General features: G+C 47.2%; 3 protein-coding genes across 5 annotated transcripts; all 3 read left to right on the top strand.

Moving 5' to 3' along the window:
- Positions 1 to 3,593: 3,593 nt before the first annotated feature.
- On the top strand, positions 3,594 to 10,955 carry LOC109757556 (LRR receptor kinase SERK2). 3 transcript variants are annotated; one of them, XM_020316377.4, is made up of 12 exons: positions 3,594 to 4,209; positions 4,658 to 4,830; positions 4,959 to 5,091; positions 7,150 to 7,221; positions 7,474 to 7,617; positions 7,707 to 7,778; positions 7,890 to 7,955; positions 8,033 to 8,103; positions 8,255 to 8,395; positions 8,772 to 9,113; positions 9,738 to 10,132; positions 10,361 to 10,955. In XM_020316377.4, the coding sequence occupies exons 2-12, from the start codon at positions 4,764 to 4,766 to the stop codon at positions 10,673 to 10,675; spliced, it is 1,818 nt and encodes a 605-aa protein (XP_020171966.1). In that variant the 5' UTR covers positions 3,594 to 4,209; positions 4,658 to 4,763; the 3' UTR covers positions 10,676 to 10,955. The 3 variants fall into 3 exon arrangements, with proteins under 3 accessions (XP_020171966.1, XP_073366835.1, XP_020171969.1); XM_073510734.1 differs by having other exon boundaries at positions 3,824 to 4,209; positions 4,662 to 4,830; XM_020316380.4 differs by having other exon boundaries at positions 3,829 to 4,209; positions 4,746 to 4,830.
- A 1,528-nt stretch (positions 10,956 to 12,483) lies between these two features.
- On the top strand, positions 12,484 to 14,848 carry LOC109757565 (glutathione S-transferase 1). The gene is made up of 3 exons (XM_020316389.4): positions 12,484 to 12,772; positions 13,388 to 13,436; positions 14,214 to 14,848. The coding sequence occupies exons 1-3, from the start codon at positions 12,623 to 12,625 to the stop codon at positions 14,669 to 14,671; spliced, it is 657 nt and encodes a 218-aa protein (XP_020171978.1). The 5' UTR covers positions 12,484 to 12,622; the 3' UTR covers positions 14,672 to 14,848.
- A 1,513-nt stretch (positions 14,849 to 16,361) lies between these two features.
- Positions 16,362 to 17,614, top strand: LOC109757570 (PLASMODESMATA CALLOSE-BINDING PROTEIN 1). Its single transcript, XM_020316392.4, has 4 exons — positions 16,362 to 16,574; positions 16,696 to 16,938; positions 17,045 to 17,078; positions 17,186 to 17,614. The coding sequence occupies exons 1-4, from the start codon at positions 16,514 to 16,516 to the stop codon at positions 17,436 to 17,438; spliced, it is 591 nt and encodes a 196-aa protein (XP_020171981.1). The 5' UTR covers positions 16,362 to 16,513; the 3' UTR covers positions 17,439 to 17,614.
- The last annotated feature ends 1,054 nt before the right edge of the window (positions 17,615 to 18,668 follow it).

Below are 18,668 nucleotides of genomic sequence, written 5' to 3'. Positions count from 1 at the left end.
TGCTCCGCCGGCATACTCAGGTGCCTGGCAACCCGGCCTTCGGCCGCCTACTGGTGCTCCCGGGGTTCTCAACCCCCGACAGCCGGCCAATGCCTATCACGCCGCCCCGACGTATGCTCCTTATGGTCATTACAGCACCGACAGCGGCGCCTACTACACACCTCAGCCGGCCGTGCTCCCGACGCCACCCCCACCACAGCCGGCCAATGCCTACTACACTCCCCAGCCGGCCCTACTGCCTTCACCATCGTATCCGCCGGCACTGCTTCCGACGCCACCCTCACCTGCGACGCCGAGCTGGGATCAAGCTGCCTTTCTCCAGGCCATGAATAACTTTGCTGCACAAGGAAACTCAGGTACGGATTGGATCTTTGATTCAGGGGCCTCTAGTCATATGTCTGCATCTAGTAATTGGTTATCTTCTTGCACTAAATCTCCTTTCCCTTCCATTATCCTTGGAGATGGATCATCTATTCCTATATATTGTGTTGGTCAAGCTCAACTTCCCTCTTCCACCAAACCTCTTTTACTTCGCGATGTTCTAGTTGCACCCGCCCTCATTAAAAATCTTATCTCTGTTCGCCAATTTACTTGCGACAATCTAGTTTCGGCTGAATTTGACCCTTTTGGTTTATCTGTGAAGGATTACCTGACCAAGGCCGAGATCGCTCGCTTCAATAGCTCCGGTGATCTTTATTCTCTTAATGGAGTTCCTGCCGCCACCCCTCCAACATCCATGCTGGCCTCCGTCGATCTCTGGCATCGTCGCTTGGGCCATCCCAACCCCGCCGTCTTAGCTTCTATGCTTAGTGAATTTACCATACCATGTAATAGGGACTCTCATAATTCTGTGTTTTGCGAGTCTTGTCAATTAGGCAAACATGTGCGTCTTCCCTTTAGTTCCTCTAGTTCTTGTAGCACTTATCCCTTTGAATTAATACATTGTGATTTATGGACCTCTCCCATTGCAAGTGTTTCGGGTTTTAAATACTACCTTGTTATCCTAGATGATTTCACTCACTTTGTCTGGACTTTTCCTCTACGCAACAAATCCGAGGTCCATTCTCTTTTTCTTAATTTTCAACGCTATGTGTCTGTTCACTTCTTCCTCCCAATTCGCTTTATCCAATGTGACAATGGTCGCGAGTTTGATAACATTAAAAATCGTACTTTCTTCTTACAACATGGCATCCTGCTTAGGTTCTCATGTCCCTACACCTCCCCTCAAAATGGTAAAGCAGAACGCTCTCTTCGCACCCTCAATGATATAGTTCGCACTCTCCTCATTCAATCATCTATGCCTCCCAAGTTTTGGGCTGAAGCCCTACACATGGCCACCTTCCTTCTAAATATTCGACCTTCCAAAGCTAAACCCAACACTACTCCCTATTATTCCCTCTTTCTTTCCCACCCCGACTACTCCGCGGTTCGTGTTTTCGGCTGTCTCTGTTTTCCCAATGCCTACGCCACTTCTGCAAATAAATTGTCACCACGCTCTATCCCATGTGCTTTTCTCGGCCTCTCTGACCAGCACAAAGGCTATCGCTGTCTCGACCTTCACACCGGACACGTTCATGTCTCTCGTCATGCCACGTTTGCTGAGCACATTTTTTCTTTCTCACAACGCACTACTACACCATCCAACACCCCTAGCTCCGCAAACACCCCCTCTCCCCGTCCTTTCCAACTATATACTCCCCTACCTGCCGAACACAACTTATCACCACCACCACTAACACCCACCATAGTCAATCCCAACCATACACTCACCCCACCCAAGACGTCCCCAACACCCCCGACCCCTGCTCCCTCCCCAACACCCCCGGCCCCTACTCCCACTCCACCACCCAGCCCTGCTCCCACTCCACTACCCAGCCCTACTCCTTCGTCCGACTCTTCCGCTGCGCCGGACTCACCAGTACCCACCTTACCCCCTCGTGCTATTCCTACAGCAGCCCCGATTAATGATCATCGCACGCGTACTAGGGCCAAATCAGGATTTCATCAACCCCAAGACCGCCTAAACCTTCATACCTCTGTATCTCTCACTTCTCTTCCAAAGAATTACAAAACTGCTCTACTTGATCCCAATTGGGCCGCTGCCATGCAAGAAGAATATAATGCTTTACTTCAAAACAACACCTGGCAACTTGTTCCTCGTCCTCCCAATACAAATATTGTTTCTGGCAAATGGATTTTTCGCCAAAAGTTTCACTCCGATGGGAGCCTCTCACGATATAAAGCCAGGTGGGTTTGTCGTGGCTTTTCTCAGCAACAAGGAATTGATTACGAAGAAACCTTCTCTCCTGTTGTTAAACCTAGCACCATTCGTACCGTTCTTAGTGTTGCTGTCTCCTCTTCATGGCCCATTCACCAACTTGATGTTAAAAATGCTTTCCTCCATGGTTCCCTTCAAGAAACTGTCTACTGCCAGCAACCTCTGGGTTTTGAAAATCCATCCTTTCCAACTCATGTATGTCTTCTTCAGAAATCTCTCTACGGTCTTAAACATGCCCCACGAGCTTGGTTTCAACGCTTCTCCTCCTTCATTCAAACAATAGGCTTCACTCCATCTCTCTCCGACACCTCTCTTTTTGTGTATCATCAAACTTCTGACACTGCCTATTTACTTCTCTATGTAGATGATATCATTCTTACCGCCTCCTCTCAAAAATTCTTAGATCATATTGTCTCTCTTCTTAGATCTGAATTTTCTATGACTGACCTAGGACTCCTTCATCATTTCTTAGGCATTGCTGTTGTTCGAGATTCCTCCAGCCTTTTTCTTTCCCAACGCCAGTATATTCTTGATCTTCTTAATCGTGCTGGTATGCTTGACTGTCAATCATCTCGCACTCCTGTCGATCCTAGTTTTAAACTTTCGGCTACCGGTGAACCCTTTTCCGATCCTACTCTCTATCGTAGCCTAACAGGTGCTCTCCAATATCTCACCATTACTCGTCCTGAAATCTCTTTTGCTGTTCAAAAAGCATGTCTCTATATGCATGATCCCCGGGTTCCTCACTATAATCATGTTAAACGCATTCTTCGGTATTTAAAAGGAACTCTCAATCATGGTCTCCACCTCAATAATTCTTCTCCAAACTCGCTTACCGCATACTCTGATGCAGACTGGGCTAGTTGTCCTGACACTCGAAGGTCCACTTCCGGTTTTTGTCCTGACATCCTAGTTTTATTCAGCTTTCACACTCATTTGCCACCCCTGATATTTGTTTCACGCTCCGCGCAAAAGCGTGAAGCAGGTCGGAACCGTCGGGATGTCACAGGTGACACCGGAAACTAGCTGGACAGCAGTTCCAAACGCGCATCGAGCCAAAAACCAACCATCAAGCCCGAGAAAGCCGTGCCGCTTTCCCACTGATGTCCTTGGCCCACAAAACTATGGATGGTAGTACTGGGAAAAAACCGCATCATCCGTCCAAGTCCAGCCTGCCGTGCCATCGCTTCCCAGTGGACTGAACAGAAAACAGGACACGGGCAGAAAGGCGTGAGCTAACCGGAAAGCGACCTCGCAGAGCGACAGCGCATGGGGCTATCGATAGCTAGGCGCTCGCGTTTGGTTGCGGGAATCCGCGGCGGGTCACGAAAAGGCACGCGGCGCACCACTGTCTCGGCGGCTATCCGAAGCGAACCCGAGCCCAGCCGCCCCAGCCGAGTGAGCGAGCGACCCCAATTCCGTCTTATCCCAAGGATCGATCGGAGGGCGTAAATGGAGACCAAGTTGCGCCCCACCCCTCAAAAAAAAAAAAAAAGAGTTGCGCCCGCCTGCCTGAAATGGATTCACCAGTCGCAGCAGCGGTCCATTTCGGCGTCTGGCGCAGTCAACCGCTCGGGTCGTCCACCCACGCCTCCGCCTCCACCTCCACCTCCACTCGCGCACTGGCGGCGGCGGCGGTTGCGCAGGCTGACTGCTTCCTTCCGAAGGAATCCTTCCCCAGGTGCGGTGCGGCGGCTGGCCAGGCTGATTGGTAGCTGCCCCTCTCCCCGTGCGTGTATGCTTCCTAGCCGAGCGAACGAGCGAAGAGAGCGCCTCACTCCCGGGCGAACGGCCAGGGTCCTTCCCGAGCGCGACAGCTAGGGTTCCTAGCCGCCGCCGGCTCTCCGCCGCGGCGCCCCCAGCTGGCCGAAGCCTCCGCTGCTGCCCCGCCGCCGGCACAGGAGCTACGCCGGCGACCAGTCCATAGGCAGGTAGACACCACTCCTTTCGTCCTTCCTTTTCCCTCATCCCCCTGCCTCCTTCCTCTTGGATCGTCTGTTTGTTAAATTTTTTGTCCTGATTTTTGTACTAGATGAGCACTTGCTGTAGATTTGATATCGTGAGCGTATAATTTTGATTATTCCTTGATGAGTACTGCACTTGCTGCATGATTTTTCCAGTGCATGTTCAAGTTTACATGTGAAAGGATTTTGCTTCATCAGGTGTTTGTGTCTTTGTGATAATGCTTCTAGGGGCAAATGTTTACAAATTGTATGTGCAATACTCGAATTAATGTCTTCAAGGCAAGTGAACATTGATTTGTACTGGTTTATGCTGTAGCCAACCATCTTCTTCTCTGATGATAGTGTACTTGAAATACCCATGCTTTTGTTTTTCTTTTATCGTGTGCTCCACACTGATCTGATTTTGTTTAACCAGGTAGCCGATGGATTGCTGCTACTGTGATTAATCTGTGCATATTTTCTAGCTGGGCAACTTCTCATAAGGAAGTCAATTGGTGCTACAGTGACAAATAAAAGGAAAGATGGAGCTGATCGGCATCATTATCACTTTGGCATTTCTGCTCTCATTTGCAGCGTCTGATCGCCAAGGTCCACTTGCATGTCTATCATCTGTATAGTCATTCCATCCTTTTGGAGCATATTCACAATCATGGATTAGATTAATTAATCAACATATATTCTTATGATTAACAGTGAAATATAATTTGTTTCCTTAGGTGATGCATTATATGATATGAAGCTGAAGCTGAATGCTACTGGCACACAGCTTACAGACTGGAATCAAAATCAAGTTAACCCTTGCACTTGGAATTCTGTTATTTGTGACAGTAACAATAATGTTGTGCAAGTGTAAGTTGCAGTTCTGGATCTCTCACCACTTTGCTTACTTTGTGTACTGCGAATATTTTCCCATAGATCATGTAGCCAGAAGCTGGGATTTATTTCGTTTGCATTCCATATCCATTTCTGGTAGCTCTTATGATTTGTACAAACAAGTCCAAGTATTATTTGAGGTGCATCTATTTTTGAAAAAGAGGCAAAAGATTCGCCTTATCCACTAATTAAGAAGGGAAGACAAGGTTTGGAACATAAGAGGAACCAAACTATATTAATACAAAGCCACTACTCCCCCGGCAATAAAGTACTCAAATGCTTTGACCCCGCGAAGAACCAAAGCTTTGCCTTGCACTTAATGTTTGCCAAAATAATTAGTGGTGCCATAGATTTCTTTCGGAATTCTCAGGCATTTCTCTCATTCCAAATGGCCCAATTGGTGAACATTATGAGGGATACCATCGCCTTGCTTCGTGTAGCCGTGTTGATCCACCAACTTCCGGTAGAATGATGAGTCGCTTATTGGGAGGGGTCGATGTCTGTGAGTCCTAACCAATCCTTGAGCATCCGCCAAAACCTCAATGAGCGTCGGACTCGTACTCACGCTTGCACGAAGGGCAAAGGCCACAATTTTTCCAACGGCGCCGCTCCAAGCGGTCGGCCGTCCACACCCTATTTTGGATAGCATGCCATGCAAAAAAGTTGACCTTTGGGGGAGCCTACACTTTCCGAATGATTTTGTTCATTGGGAGTGAGGATAACTCCCAAGAATTAAGCCTTGTATGCCTCCGCTGCCGAAGTATTCCCTGTTAGAAGAGAACTTCCAATGGATGGAGTCGTCAACATCCTAGTTCAAAGGAACTTGAGCAAAATGAGACCAAAGCTCGACGAATTCGGGACGTGGTTCCAAGAAAGACCATTGCTCATGCCAATCACTTTTATCCAAGCATCCTCATTCATGGGCAAGTTGACTTCCAACTTTTTGTGCTTGGAGGCTTTGAAGATGAGCGGGGCGATGTCTTTTGGCTTGTGCCATGCAACCACGGGGAGTCCCACCTTGCACTTCCCGCCCGTGACCATATCGGTCCTCGACCAAAGAAATGCTCTCTCAACCTTGTTAATACTTTTTAGGATGGGGGTGGGGGGTGGGGGGGGGTGACAAGTGGCGTAAGGTGGCGATCGTTTGTGAGAGGATCGATTCCACAAGCACCCCATGACCAGCCGAAGTGATGTTCATGCCCTCCCGAGCAACGAGCTTCACTGCGATTTTGTCCTCGAGGTGTTGAAAGTCTATCCGCCTGCGCTGCCACACCGAGAGCGGCAGGCCTAGATATCTCACGTGGAAGGAAGTGCGTATGTCAGGCAGCCCCTCGAGGATGTCCTCCAAGTCCAAGTACCCACACCAGATAGGCACAACCGAGCTCTTGTGGAAGTTTGATTGCAACCACGTCACCTCACCAAACCCATGTAGAGTACGGGCAAGGTTTTGGATATCTTCCTTTAGTGGTGCCATGCAAACAGCCGTGTCATCCGGGTATAGGTATGTCCTGAAGATGGTGCCACGTCCCCAGATTTTATGGAGGGGGCAAAGCCTCATGGCCAAGTCGAGAATTTGTTGCAGCGGGTTGATGGTAATGATGAAGCAGCGACGATTGCGGATCTCCTTGTCTAAGACCCTGGCCATGCGTAATTGAAGTGCTCAGCACCCTATTGAAAAGAGAAGTGCCAAGGAGGGCGGCAATCCAATCCTGAAATCTGCTAGGGAAGCCCCTCCGCTGAAGAATGTCAACTATATAGTCCCAACGCACCGAGTCAAAAGCCTTCCAGATGTCGAGCTTGAAAAGGAGGGATGGAGTTTTGTTTTGTGAAGATGTCGGGCAAGGTTCCTAACATACATAAAGGTTTCTAACATACTCGTTATGAAACTATATGACAGACACATATATACCTCCACTTTCTATAAATGCATTGTAACACTTGCTAAGCCTCCATATGGTTCTGTTTACCGTGTTATTCATATTTCTTACTAAGACATTCAATTTTATCATGAGTTAACCTGATACCCTCCTGCAGAACATTGGCTTCTATGGGGTTCACTGGAGTTCTGTCGCCAAGAATTGGAGACCTCGAGCATTTGAATGTTCTGTAAGTGTACTCGTCTAGAGCAATAGAATATCTTTTAGATGTTAAGTGGTTGTTGTGATGGAATAGCTACTGTATCTTACTCCTTTATTTTGCTGAAAAGACCACTCTATGTCTCTATCTTATGATTCTATAGGAACAGGTGTGAGAATGCTGACTATATTTCTATGCTTGCTAGATGAAGTGATGGTCGTATTGTGTCATGTGATCACGTTCTCCAACTTTTGTTAATCTTTGTGGTGCATGACATTGCAGGTCCTTACCTGGTAACAAGATTACCGGTACCATACCAGAGCAGCTTGGGAACCTATCTAGTTTGACAAGCTTAGATTTGGAAGAAAATCTGCTGGTTGGAGAAATCCCAGCTTCTCTTGGCCATCTTTCGAAGCTCCAACTCTTGTATGTATCGGAATTGTTACTACTTAATGTCATGAACATCAGTCATTTAACATTCCCTGATTCCCATTCACCTTTTGTTCTGTAACCAGGATACTAAGTCAAAACAGACTAAGTGGAACTGTTCCTGATACACTGGCAACCATCTCAAGCTTGACAGACATGTAAGCAGCAAACTAGTAATATTAATATTCGTGATTTCTGTCCACAAGAGCTCATATATATTATTCTTAATCTCCTATCATATACAATTAATTTCTTTCTTATGATGGCAGTCGGTTGGCCTACAATAATCTCTCCGGTCCAATACCTGCTCAACTATTTCAAGTTGCACGTTACAAGTAATGGGGGGTCATTATAACATTTAATTCTATGTGTGTTAATTAGAAGGTCTAACAAAGGTTTATTTCTTTCACAGCTTTTCTGGCAATAACTTGACTTGTGGAGCAAACTTCGCTCATCCTTGTGCATCAAGTTCGCCTTACCAAGGTAACCGGCCATATTTTCTTTTGTTTTTTCCCTGGGTCATATTTTTCTGTTCTGCATTGTACACTTGTCAAATAGCACGAAATGCAGAGTGTTGATTTGATGTCTGTAAAATGATTTTGAGGCATATGCTAATTTTATCACTCTTTAATAGGTTCATCCCGTGGTTCGAAAATAGGCGTTGTCCTTGGAACAGTTGGTGGAGTGATAGGGCTGCTCATCATAGGGGCTCTGTTTATTATCTGTAATGGAAGGAGAAAAGGTCATCTGCGTGAAGTTTTTGTGGATGTATCAGGTAGTGTATATGGTGCTTTGTTTGTTTTCATCTTTTTTTCCCCTGTAGTCTTGTTCATTAGCTTATCGAAACGAAGATGTGGTTTACTGGTTTATATATGCATACACAGCTTTTTTGTTACTGGCATATTATGGTTACTGAACCACATGTAACAGTGTTTCTGGCTATTATGGAAATAGTTAGTGTCCAGCATCTTTTGCGACTTCTCTGTAGCACCATCTGTGTTTTTGAGGCCCAATGTCCAGCTTACAATTTTGAAGTTTTCATGTGTTGCATTGCATTGAACTGATCAATCATATGTAGCTGAATGCATTCCTCGTATGCAGAGGCCGAGATTTTTCTTCGATTTAACTAACAGATCTGATAACTTCCACAGGTGAGGATGACCGAAGAATTGCATTTGGGCAGTTGAAAAGGTTTGCATGGCGAGAATTACAACTCGCTACTGATAACTTCAGTGAGAAAAATGTTCTTGGACAAGGGGGCTTTGGAAAAGTATATAAAGGAGCACTTCCAGATGGCACTAAGATAGCCGTAAAGCGGTTAACTGATTATGAAAGTCCTGGTGGGGAGGCTGCCTTCCTGCGTGAAGTTGAGCTGATTAGTGTTGCAGTTCACCGGAATCTTTTAAGATTGATTGGGTTCTGTACAACACAAACGGAACGTCTACTTGTTTATCCTTTCATGCAGAATCTTAGCGTAGCCTACCGTTTGCGAGGTACTTTCTTTCTTCTTAACCAATCAACCAGTTGATTTATCTCCTGCAATCCCACGGTTGTGCTACTCTATGAAGTTTCTCAGATCCTTCATCAATGTGCTTAAAGATTCTGTAACTGGTCTTGGACCTTCATTTAGGCTTAGTAACTTTTAAAAATTTAGATAGCTTCCTGTTGAAATCTTTATATTTCGTATGCTCTGTTTGCTTTACCAATGCAAGATGCCAGCATGCATAGACTTGTTTCTAGTAAGTCGTAAAATGATCTAGACAGTTACTTGGTAGGCAGTATAAATCCTGAGTAAAGAATAGATAGACCAAGATCAAAATGCAATATCAAATAATCTTCCGAGATATACCATCCAGGTAAGTGATGAAAGAAAGGAAAAAGGCCAGTCAGTAAAATCCAACATCCAGTGTTTATTAAATGATTAAAGTGAGTGAAATGCAATTTGCTTCTACATCCAGAACATGATTTTTCTTAAATGTTTTTCTAGTCTGCTTCGTTTTTGTTGTGGACATTCATTACCTTTCAGTTTACAATGACTAAATCTATTTGTTAGTTTTTCTGTTTTCTTTCCATCTGTATACTTTTCTCTTATGTGCTCCTTGTGTTGAATGGTGCAGAATTTAAACCTGGGGAACCAATATTAGATTGGAACGCAAGGAAACGAGTGGCTATAGGCACAGCGCGTGGACTGGAGTACCTGCACGAGCACTGCAATCCTAAGATCATACACCGTGATGTCAAGGCCGCGAATGTCTTGCTTGATGAAGGTTTCGAACCAGTTGTGGGCGACTTTGGCTTGGCAAAGTTGGTGGATGTACAGAAGACATCTGTGACCACTCAAGTCCGAGGGACTATGGGTCACATTGCACCAGAATATCTGTCCACAGGGAAGTCATCTGAGAGAACAGATGTTTTCGGCTATGGTATAATGCTTCTTGAAGTGGTCACCGGGCAGCGCGCCATTGACTTTTCACGTCTGGAGGAAGAAGATGACGTGTTGTTACTTGATCATGTAAGTCAACTCCACTTCCCACCCCATCTAAACTTGATTGATTCAAGCTGCTACGGAGTAAGCTTTGTGTATGAAGAACTCTATGGACAACAACTTAAGAGACTCGCACTAGTTGAACAAAAAGACATGCATTCTTGGTAGAGTAGCACTACACGACACTAGTTAAAATAAATCCTGGATGCCGCAGCATATGATCTAAAGCATAATGTTCGTGCCGCAAATGTGCAGGTGAAGAAGCTACAAAGAGAAGGGAATCTAGACGCCATCGTGGATCGCAACCTGAACAACAGCTTCGACAGGCAGGAGGTGGAGATGATGATGCAGATCGCGCTGCTGTGCACCCAGGGGTCGCCCGAGGACCGGCCCTCCATGTCGGAGGTGGTAAGGATGCTGGAAGGGGAAGGCCTGGCGGAGCGGTGGGAGGAGTGGCAGCAGGTGGAGGTGACGAGGAGGGAGGACTACGAGCGGATGCAGCAGCGGTTCGACTGGGGCGAAGACTCCATCTACAACCAGGACGCCATCGAACTGTCCGCCGGCAGATAACCGGCGTCAGACTGCTCGCTGTAGGTAATAATGCCATTCTTCGTAGCAGGGTCGGAGTCTTGTATATTGTGATGTTGTCGTAAGTCAATGTTGCTGACTGTATATTCGTGCTGCCTCCACGAAACCTTGGTTTTTGTGCCGGGGCGTTAGCTCTGGACTGGACAGGCAAAAAAGAGGAGTAGATATGCAGGTGCTGCCGCTGGGGTGGCTTGAAATGAAAGTTGAAACTTTTATATGCACCATCTGCTTGGCGAGGCAGCACGTGCTTAGTGTATGTAAATCGATTTGTTTTGCATAGCCATTTGCCGACCCTTCATGCGTGGCTCCATATGGAGTTGGTTCTGCTGCCGCGCATCTTGCTTTGCTCCAGGGCCGAGCACACCTACAGGCTACAGCAGCAATAACTTTTGTACTGGGCAAACGAGATGGTGGGATGCAGGCGTGGCTATCTTTGCTGGGTGTCACCATAATTGGAGTGACATGTATCTAATAAACCCGTAGTTTCAACCATGGGGAAGATCAAATTTGAATATTGTTATTGTTCGGCTAATCAAGCGACACATGCGATAGCTAATTACAGTTTTTGTAATCACTTTTCTAGTGTTTGGACAAATGAGCCACCAGATTGTCTTGGTTAGTAAGTTCATAGACAGTATTTTTATCGTGTGATTAATAAAGCTAGTCATGATGGTCTTTTCTAAAAAAACCTCTTGTCACATTACTGCCGACACACCTGAGGAACACACCTCCACCCACCATGCAGGCCATGCTCCCGGACTTCTTCGTTGAACCGATGACACTCATGCCGTCAGTATGACCACGCGTTGTTGACATGTCGCACCGTCGGAGCAAGGCACCACACCGATCAACACGTGGTTGTATCGATACTCGCCCTTAAAAGAGGATGACATGTATTGATACTCGCCCTTACAAGAGGAAAAGACCGAACGATAGGTGAACGAGATGCTAGGCACCAGGGTGATCGTGCACATCATGAGCCCATACCCTGCTCTGTTTCTCCCGGTGATAAAGAAGGATCCGCAGCTTGAACACTGTCTCACATTGAAGAACAAGTTTCCCCTTCAAGAAGAAGGCCGATCTCCATCCCATGCTGGCGTACAAGTACTTCGGGTCATTCGCGGTCGAAGAGCGTGTCAGAACGATGGCCTACCGCCTGAAGCTTCCACAAGGCAACTGCATCCACCCTGTCTTCCACGTCTCACGGCTCAAGTCCTTCATCCATCACTGTGCGCCAGTGTTTTCGGAGCTGCTGCGCATTCTCGACCTCACAACCACCTCGCTGACACCAGTCGCCACCTGGACTGCCGCATGACGAAAGAAGAACAACGCTCCGGTCGTCCAACTTCGGCGCTGTTCGGTATCGCTCCGCTCCACAACTCCGAGAGTGGAGTTGGCGGAGCTGCAGTTTAAAATGGCGGAGTTGCAGTTCCCCGCTCCGCAGATTCCGGGAGCGGGTGATTACAGAACAGGGGCCTTCGTCTTCAATGGGATACGCTGCCAGCTGACACCGCAACATGGGAAGACTATGACATGCTCCGACGGCGGCCATCTTGAACGGGGGATTCCTCTTAAGGAGGGGCAACTGTCACGCCTGCAGTGCAGAGTACCGAACCTGCAGCGGACTTAAGATTGCAAGGGAGCTGCCTCTTGCGGCCGTGGGCCGTCGGGCTTGTAACGAGGGACCGAGAGTGGCCCAATGGGGGATCGGCCTAGTGCGTGGCTGTGTTCTTCTCAAAAAAGAAAAAAGGAAGAAGAAAAAGTGTGTGGCTGTGTTGTAAACTGTAAAGTGTAAACCTTGAGGTTTAAAAAGAAATGAGAAGCGTGTGCTCTCCTCTCACCTCCGCCGTCTCCTCCCTCAGCTGCTCTCCTCTCCTCTCACCTACCCTCCAGATCGGGTCGTAACTCGTAACAGGGATCAGGGTGGCCATGGCTCCGGTGAAGCTGTACGGCATGACCATGTCGTGGAACGTGACGAGGTGCGTGGCGGCCCTGGAGGAGGCCGGCGTCGAGTACGACGTCGTGCCCATCGACTTCGGCGCCGGCGAGCACAAGACCCCCGACCACCTCGCCAGGAACGTACGTATGCTTACCGCCTTCAGTTTGCAATGCCCTCCATATATGCTTCTACTCTAGTCTCAAAAGGGTTTCCGGTGCGTTTCCGGTGCACTTGACTGAAACCCATGCCTGCTTGGTGTTCTTATGAAGCCCTGACTAAAATTTCAGAAACGAACACATGCAACATATGATCTCAGCAGGAGACCTAATCAACTGGTCATCAAAACAAGCGTTAGTTCCTAAGGGTCCATAGTGGTACTATTCGAAATTTCAGACTTGGCTTCTAAGCATTTTTTGCCTTTTGAGCAGATCTTTCCACACTCTGCTTTCTCGATCCCTTTAGTAGCTACAGTTTTGTTGAATGCGCAATTAGCCATAAATTTGAATGTCGAAGTATCTATGCATACAATTAGTCTGCTACTACGGGGTATGTTTAGCGGCTGTCTGTTCACCGGTGGTTCTATACTAAAAGAAGCATGTACAAGAAAATGGAAATGTTTGCATGTTATCTTGTTCATATAGGTTTGACCAACCGATCTTAGTGTTATGTAACTGTGGCATTTGATGATTCCTGTTTTTTAGAGGTGTGACATCCGATTGACAAAAACCTCACTGTCTTCATATGGTCCTCTGCAGCCCTTTGGTCAGATGCCGGTTTTGCAGGATGGCGACTTCTACGTCTGGGGTATGATGCTAACTCTTGGAGATGTGTCTCTTTTCCATCCATTGTGAATATAAACTTAAAAGGGACAAGATGCTCTAAGCATTATTGTTGCTTTGCTGTTGATGTTGCTGCCTTATTTCCCAAAAGTGTGTCTAAGTTGGCATTTCCAGTTTTCCACCTTCGTTGAAATATAATGGTACCTAAGCTGTCAGTCTAAGATAGCGTGATGCAAAAAAGTATCAATTATGTATAAATTGTCAGCTGTTACTATATTAGGAGCCCCCCCTCTTGTTTTCCTTTTCGATTTTATTATTTGTATGTTTTCCTTGATGTTGTAGTCACTTTGGCAGCAGGCTCCCATTGTTTCATCAAAAGAAAAAAAAGGAGTACAAATTTTGGGACTTGGTTGCTATGTGAAACAATATTTCCACTAGGCAAATAATGAAATGTTTTTCTCATTATAGAAACCAAAGTAATCGCGGAGGACCAAATCATAGGGAAGTACAACACAACATCATTTCTATGAAAGGGACGTGGTCGTTCTTGGATAAACGATGACCCACAATCTTATTAGAATGAAATGGCATTTGCTACGTACTGAATTGCCATCAACCTATTCTAGTATGCTCAAAACATCAGCTTAACCAGAAAAGAGAAGAAAAATCACATGTCTTAGTTATCCAGGATTCGAGGCAAATGCATATACTTATGTTTGCTTTAGAACAATTTATGTTAGAATCGCGTTACTACCGTTGCTGATTATCACAACTCTGATTATGTTTTTTCTTTTCTTGTTAGAATCGCGTGCTATTTGCAAGTACACATGCCGCAAGAACAAACCGGAGCTGTTGAAGCAGGGCAACCTCAAGGAATCGGCAATGGTAGATGTGTGGCTCGAGGTGGAGGCCCATCAGTACACCGCCGCACTGGAGCCCGTTATCCTCGAGTGCCTCATCCGTCCTATGTTCGGGCGAGCCACTGACCAGAAAATTGTTGAGGATAACCTTGTGAAACTGAAGAAGGTGCTGGAGGTGTACGAGGCGCGACTGAGCAAGTGCAAGTACCTGGCTGGAGACTTCCTCAGCCTCGCGGACCTTAACCATGTGTCTGCTACCGCATGTCTGGCGACTACACCCTATGCTTCTTTGTTCGACGCGTATCCGCATGTGAAAGCCTGGTGGTCTGGCCTGATGGCGAGGCCGTCCGTCCAGAAGATCACTGCACTAAAGAAGCCGTATTTTCAGAATAGTGTCTAGCACAGTTTTCGCCGCGGCCCACGAAATAAGCCGGGCTGTCTCCCGACGTTTGTCGTGTCCAGGCGCGCGTTGTTGTAATAATTAGACAACACCCCACGCGTTGCTGTGAGACTTTTTAGCAATAAACTGTGAAATGATTTATTGCTAAAAGATAAAAAATAAAATCTATGATGTGGAGGGTTTGCATGTGTTTGATGATGGGGAGGTTTTGCATGTGTTAAAAAAAGATTGCATATGATTGATGATATGGAGGCTTGCATGTGCTAGAATGAAAACCAGAACAACGGCGCAAGCGCCAAGAGAATCTTCAGTTTCTCTCTTTCCAAATGTTTCACATGATATACATCGCAACAATAGTCTTCCATTTTCTCTCCTTGGATTTTGCCTTTTTTCTGTTAGATCAGTCCACCAACCTCCCAACAGGCGTGTTGTGTTCAGGTAATCTGCCTCTTGCCTCCACCCTACGATAAAACATCATGCTAAAAATTAAGACTTTCTGAGTATGTGCAAGATATATTGACCCTTTCTCATCTTCACGAAATAATCTATCAACCACACAATCATATGATTGACATATGTTTGCCATGAACATTCCCACACTTGGCATCAAGTAAATGCGCGGCGAAGAGACTTGACACCATAACAAGGCATGGGCTCTTTGGCATGAGGTTTGACACCATAACAAGGCATGAGGTTTAACGTCCAGTTGATGCGTGATATGAAGAGAGGTTTGACACCATAACAAGGCATGAGCTCGTTGTTGTGTCGAGATGGCATAGCAAGGAATGAGAGGCCAGGACGATGTGTGAGCTCTAGATCAAGGCGATGTGCGAGCTCAATGGACGGGGTGAGGGGGAGGGGGCGGCCCCGTGTCTCCGCCCTCTGATAAAGCATCAGGGGTATAAAGTCAGACCTACCGAGTATGTGCAAGAAATATTGTCCCTTTTTTCCTCCACCAAGGAATCTACCAACCATACCATCATATGATTGATACAGCTTTGCCATGAGCATCCCTACACTTGACATTGGGTTGACACATGATGAAGAGGCTTGACACCGTAACAAGGCATGTGCTATTTGTGGCGTCGAGGTGTTGACATGGCATACAAGGAATGCTTGAGGCCGGGACGAGGTGTGAGCTCTAGATTAGGGCGATGCATGAGCTCAATGGAGGGGGGGTTGCCCCTGGCTCCACCCTCTAATAGTAAAGCATTGGAGGTATAAATTCATATCTACCGAGTCCGACTATATGTAAGATATATTGTCTCTTTTTCTTTCTGACAAAAGAACGTATCTATCATACCTTCATAGTATGATTGATATATAGCTTTGCCATTTCTTCTTTTTCCACGGAAAAGAATACAAGGGGCCTCTGGGTCTGGTAAGCACTACCACTACGAAAAAAGAACAGCACAGCACATGCCACAGAGCTCACACACAACTTTGCAACCTTCCTTGCCTTTACTTTGGGCGACGGTGGCTCGCATACCCGGCCTAGCTAGAACATCCCGCAGGATCAACTGCCAGGTGTCCCGTGTGACATGGCTCGCGATCGAGCGCAAACCTTCGGGCCTAAGAAACATGCATGGCAGCTCGGCCCAAAGTCGACACCCAGCGGAATGGTCGGAAAGAGCGGAAAGGAGAGGAGAGGAAAAGGACGTGGCCGCCCGGCTGCCGATATAAAGCACATGGCCGAAGGAAAGCTCACCCCGCACTACTTCTCTGGCGTACGTAGCGCGGCCACACACACACACCAGCAGCTATCGTCGTCGAACACTGGAGCCAGCCAGCAGAAGAGAGCGCGCACTAGCTCCAACCTCCACGAACACTTCGCCGATCGTTATGATGGCGAGTCCGGCGTTCTTGCTGCTGCTCTTGCTGGCCGTGTCGATCAGGGGATCAGGTGAGTGAGATATACTTACGTGGATTTCGCCGTTGTGGCGCGGTGGTGAGTGGCTGCATGTATGTGACGCCGGTTGTGTCGTGTGTGTGTGTGTGTGTGTGTGTGTTTCCGGCCCGTGCAGAGGCGGAGTGGTGCGTGTGCAGGTCGGACGCGAACGAGACGGCGCTGCAGGAGACGCTGGACTACGCGTGCGGGCAGGGCGCGGACTGCGCGCCGGTGGCCACGGGAGGGAGCTGCCACAGCCCCGACTCGGTGGTGGCGCACTGCTCCTACGCGGTCAACAGCTACTACCAGAGGAGCAGCCAGACCAAGGGCGCCACCTGCGACTTCGGCGGCACCGCCACCCTCTCCTCCGCCGACCCCAGTACGTACCGTGCCTTCTCACCCTGTCACTCGTGACTCCATCCATCAGCATGTTGGTTTCTTGTTCTATCGATCTCACCATGCATGTGTGTTCATAACGTCTGCAGGCTCGGGAACCTGCAAGTACCCTGCAACCGCAAGGTAATAATCCCTTGTACCCGGGCAAATCATAACGAGTACTGTAGTACTTACCAAACATTTATCATTGCATGATGAGCTGACGTATTTTCCCTATGTAAATTGCACAGTGCGGCTGGGACGAGCACCGGGAACGGCACAGGGACAGGCTCCGGCGCCGGCACCAACTCGTCTTCCCCGGGCTCGACGAACCCAGCTACGCCCGGCATGGGAGGGAGCTTCACCACGCCGATCGGCAGCGCGTCCGGCCCTACGGCGAGCATCATAGGCCCCGAGAGCAGCGGTGTCGCTGCCGCTGCGGCCGCTTTCGCTGGCGTCCGTGGCCTCGTCGGCGTCGCCGTGGCCTCCGTCCTCGCTTTCTAGGTGCGGTGTTGATCATGAAGCAGCGAGAAACGTAGTGCATTCTTTTTAATCATCTCCAATTCCTAGTGCGTTGTTGCTTTGGTGGAGACGTGCTGTCGTTCTGCTTTAGTGTTTGTCTGTGTACGCCTTTAATGCTCTTTTAGTCCATGTATATGGAGTTTTATTTCTTTGCCTCATGTCGATGTCGTATTTGTGTCCCGTGAAACAATTTGCATCATGGATGTGATGTTACTGCATTTTTTGCCTGGCGGATGATGTTATTGTGCCATTTTTTAAACCAAGCTCACTTTATATATCCAAAACGGGGTTTGCTAAGATTGAAACTTAATCAAGTCCTAGTCGAGGTGGTGCACGAACCAGACATGATGTCCAAAATTACTCCGAGCATCTCCATTGAAAGGCCTTGTGTAGGCGCTTAAAGAGGAAAAGATAAATATTTAAAGAAAAGAACTGCGAAGCGCCTATTAACCCAACGCTGAGCGCTGTACATGCCCTTAGGCGCTAAACTAGCCACTGATCAATCACTGCACACACACACGGTTTCTACAGGCACGAAGAAAAAAAATGTTAAGCGGCCGCCTCCACATGTTGCATCGATGCCTTGGTAGGCGTCAGGATTAGTTAGCTTAGCTACCGACCAGCATGAAGGAAATAAATCGTAGCGTTCACCCCTAGCGTCCTATGTTGTACGTGCCTCAAGGACCTATTCAAAGAAATTCTAGTTGACGGGATGGTTTGTGCATTCCGAATTCCATGCTCCATCATATGGCATTCAGATCAAATCATGAGGGCAAAACACAAGATTTCAGTCAAGAGAGTTGTTTTTCTAAGCCCAAGCACATTGTAGCCCTTATCCTCATCCTCCAACATTGCTTTAAAATATGTGCTAGTTAACTAACTTACTATATGAATGTTTATTCCTTTTGTTTTTCTCAAATAAAATAATATTTAGAGAAACAAAAAAGAGAAAAGCTCATGAACGGACCGTGATGCAGAAAATAGGTGGCTAGATAAGGGGGTTTCAGTGTTCCTGGGTTCTACCACACCTTTCCCTTAAATCAAAGAAGACAAGTGCTAGGGTACGATCCGAAGGAGTAAGCAGAGGCACCACAAACATATGCAAGCTAAGTTAGTCCAAGTGGATTTGGCCCACACCTTAGATGTTGTCACACTAAAAAAAGCACAAGAGCGTTGTATTCATACTCAAGACTTATATCACTTGATGCTGAT

Source organism: Aegilops tauschii, chromosome 3 (assembly GCF_002575655.3).
Source record: "Aegilops tauschii subsp. strangulata cultivar AL8/78 chromosome 3, Aet v6.0, whole genome shotgun sequence".
Taxonomy (NCBI): Eukaryota; Viridiplantae; Streptophyta; class Magnoliopsida; order Poales; family Poaceae; genus Aegilops; species Aegilops tauschii.
This window is presented reverse-complemented; position numbering and strand designations above follow the sequence as displayed.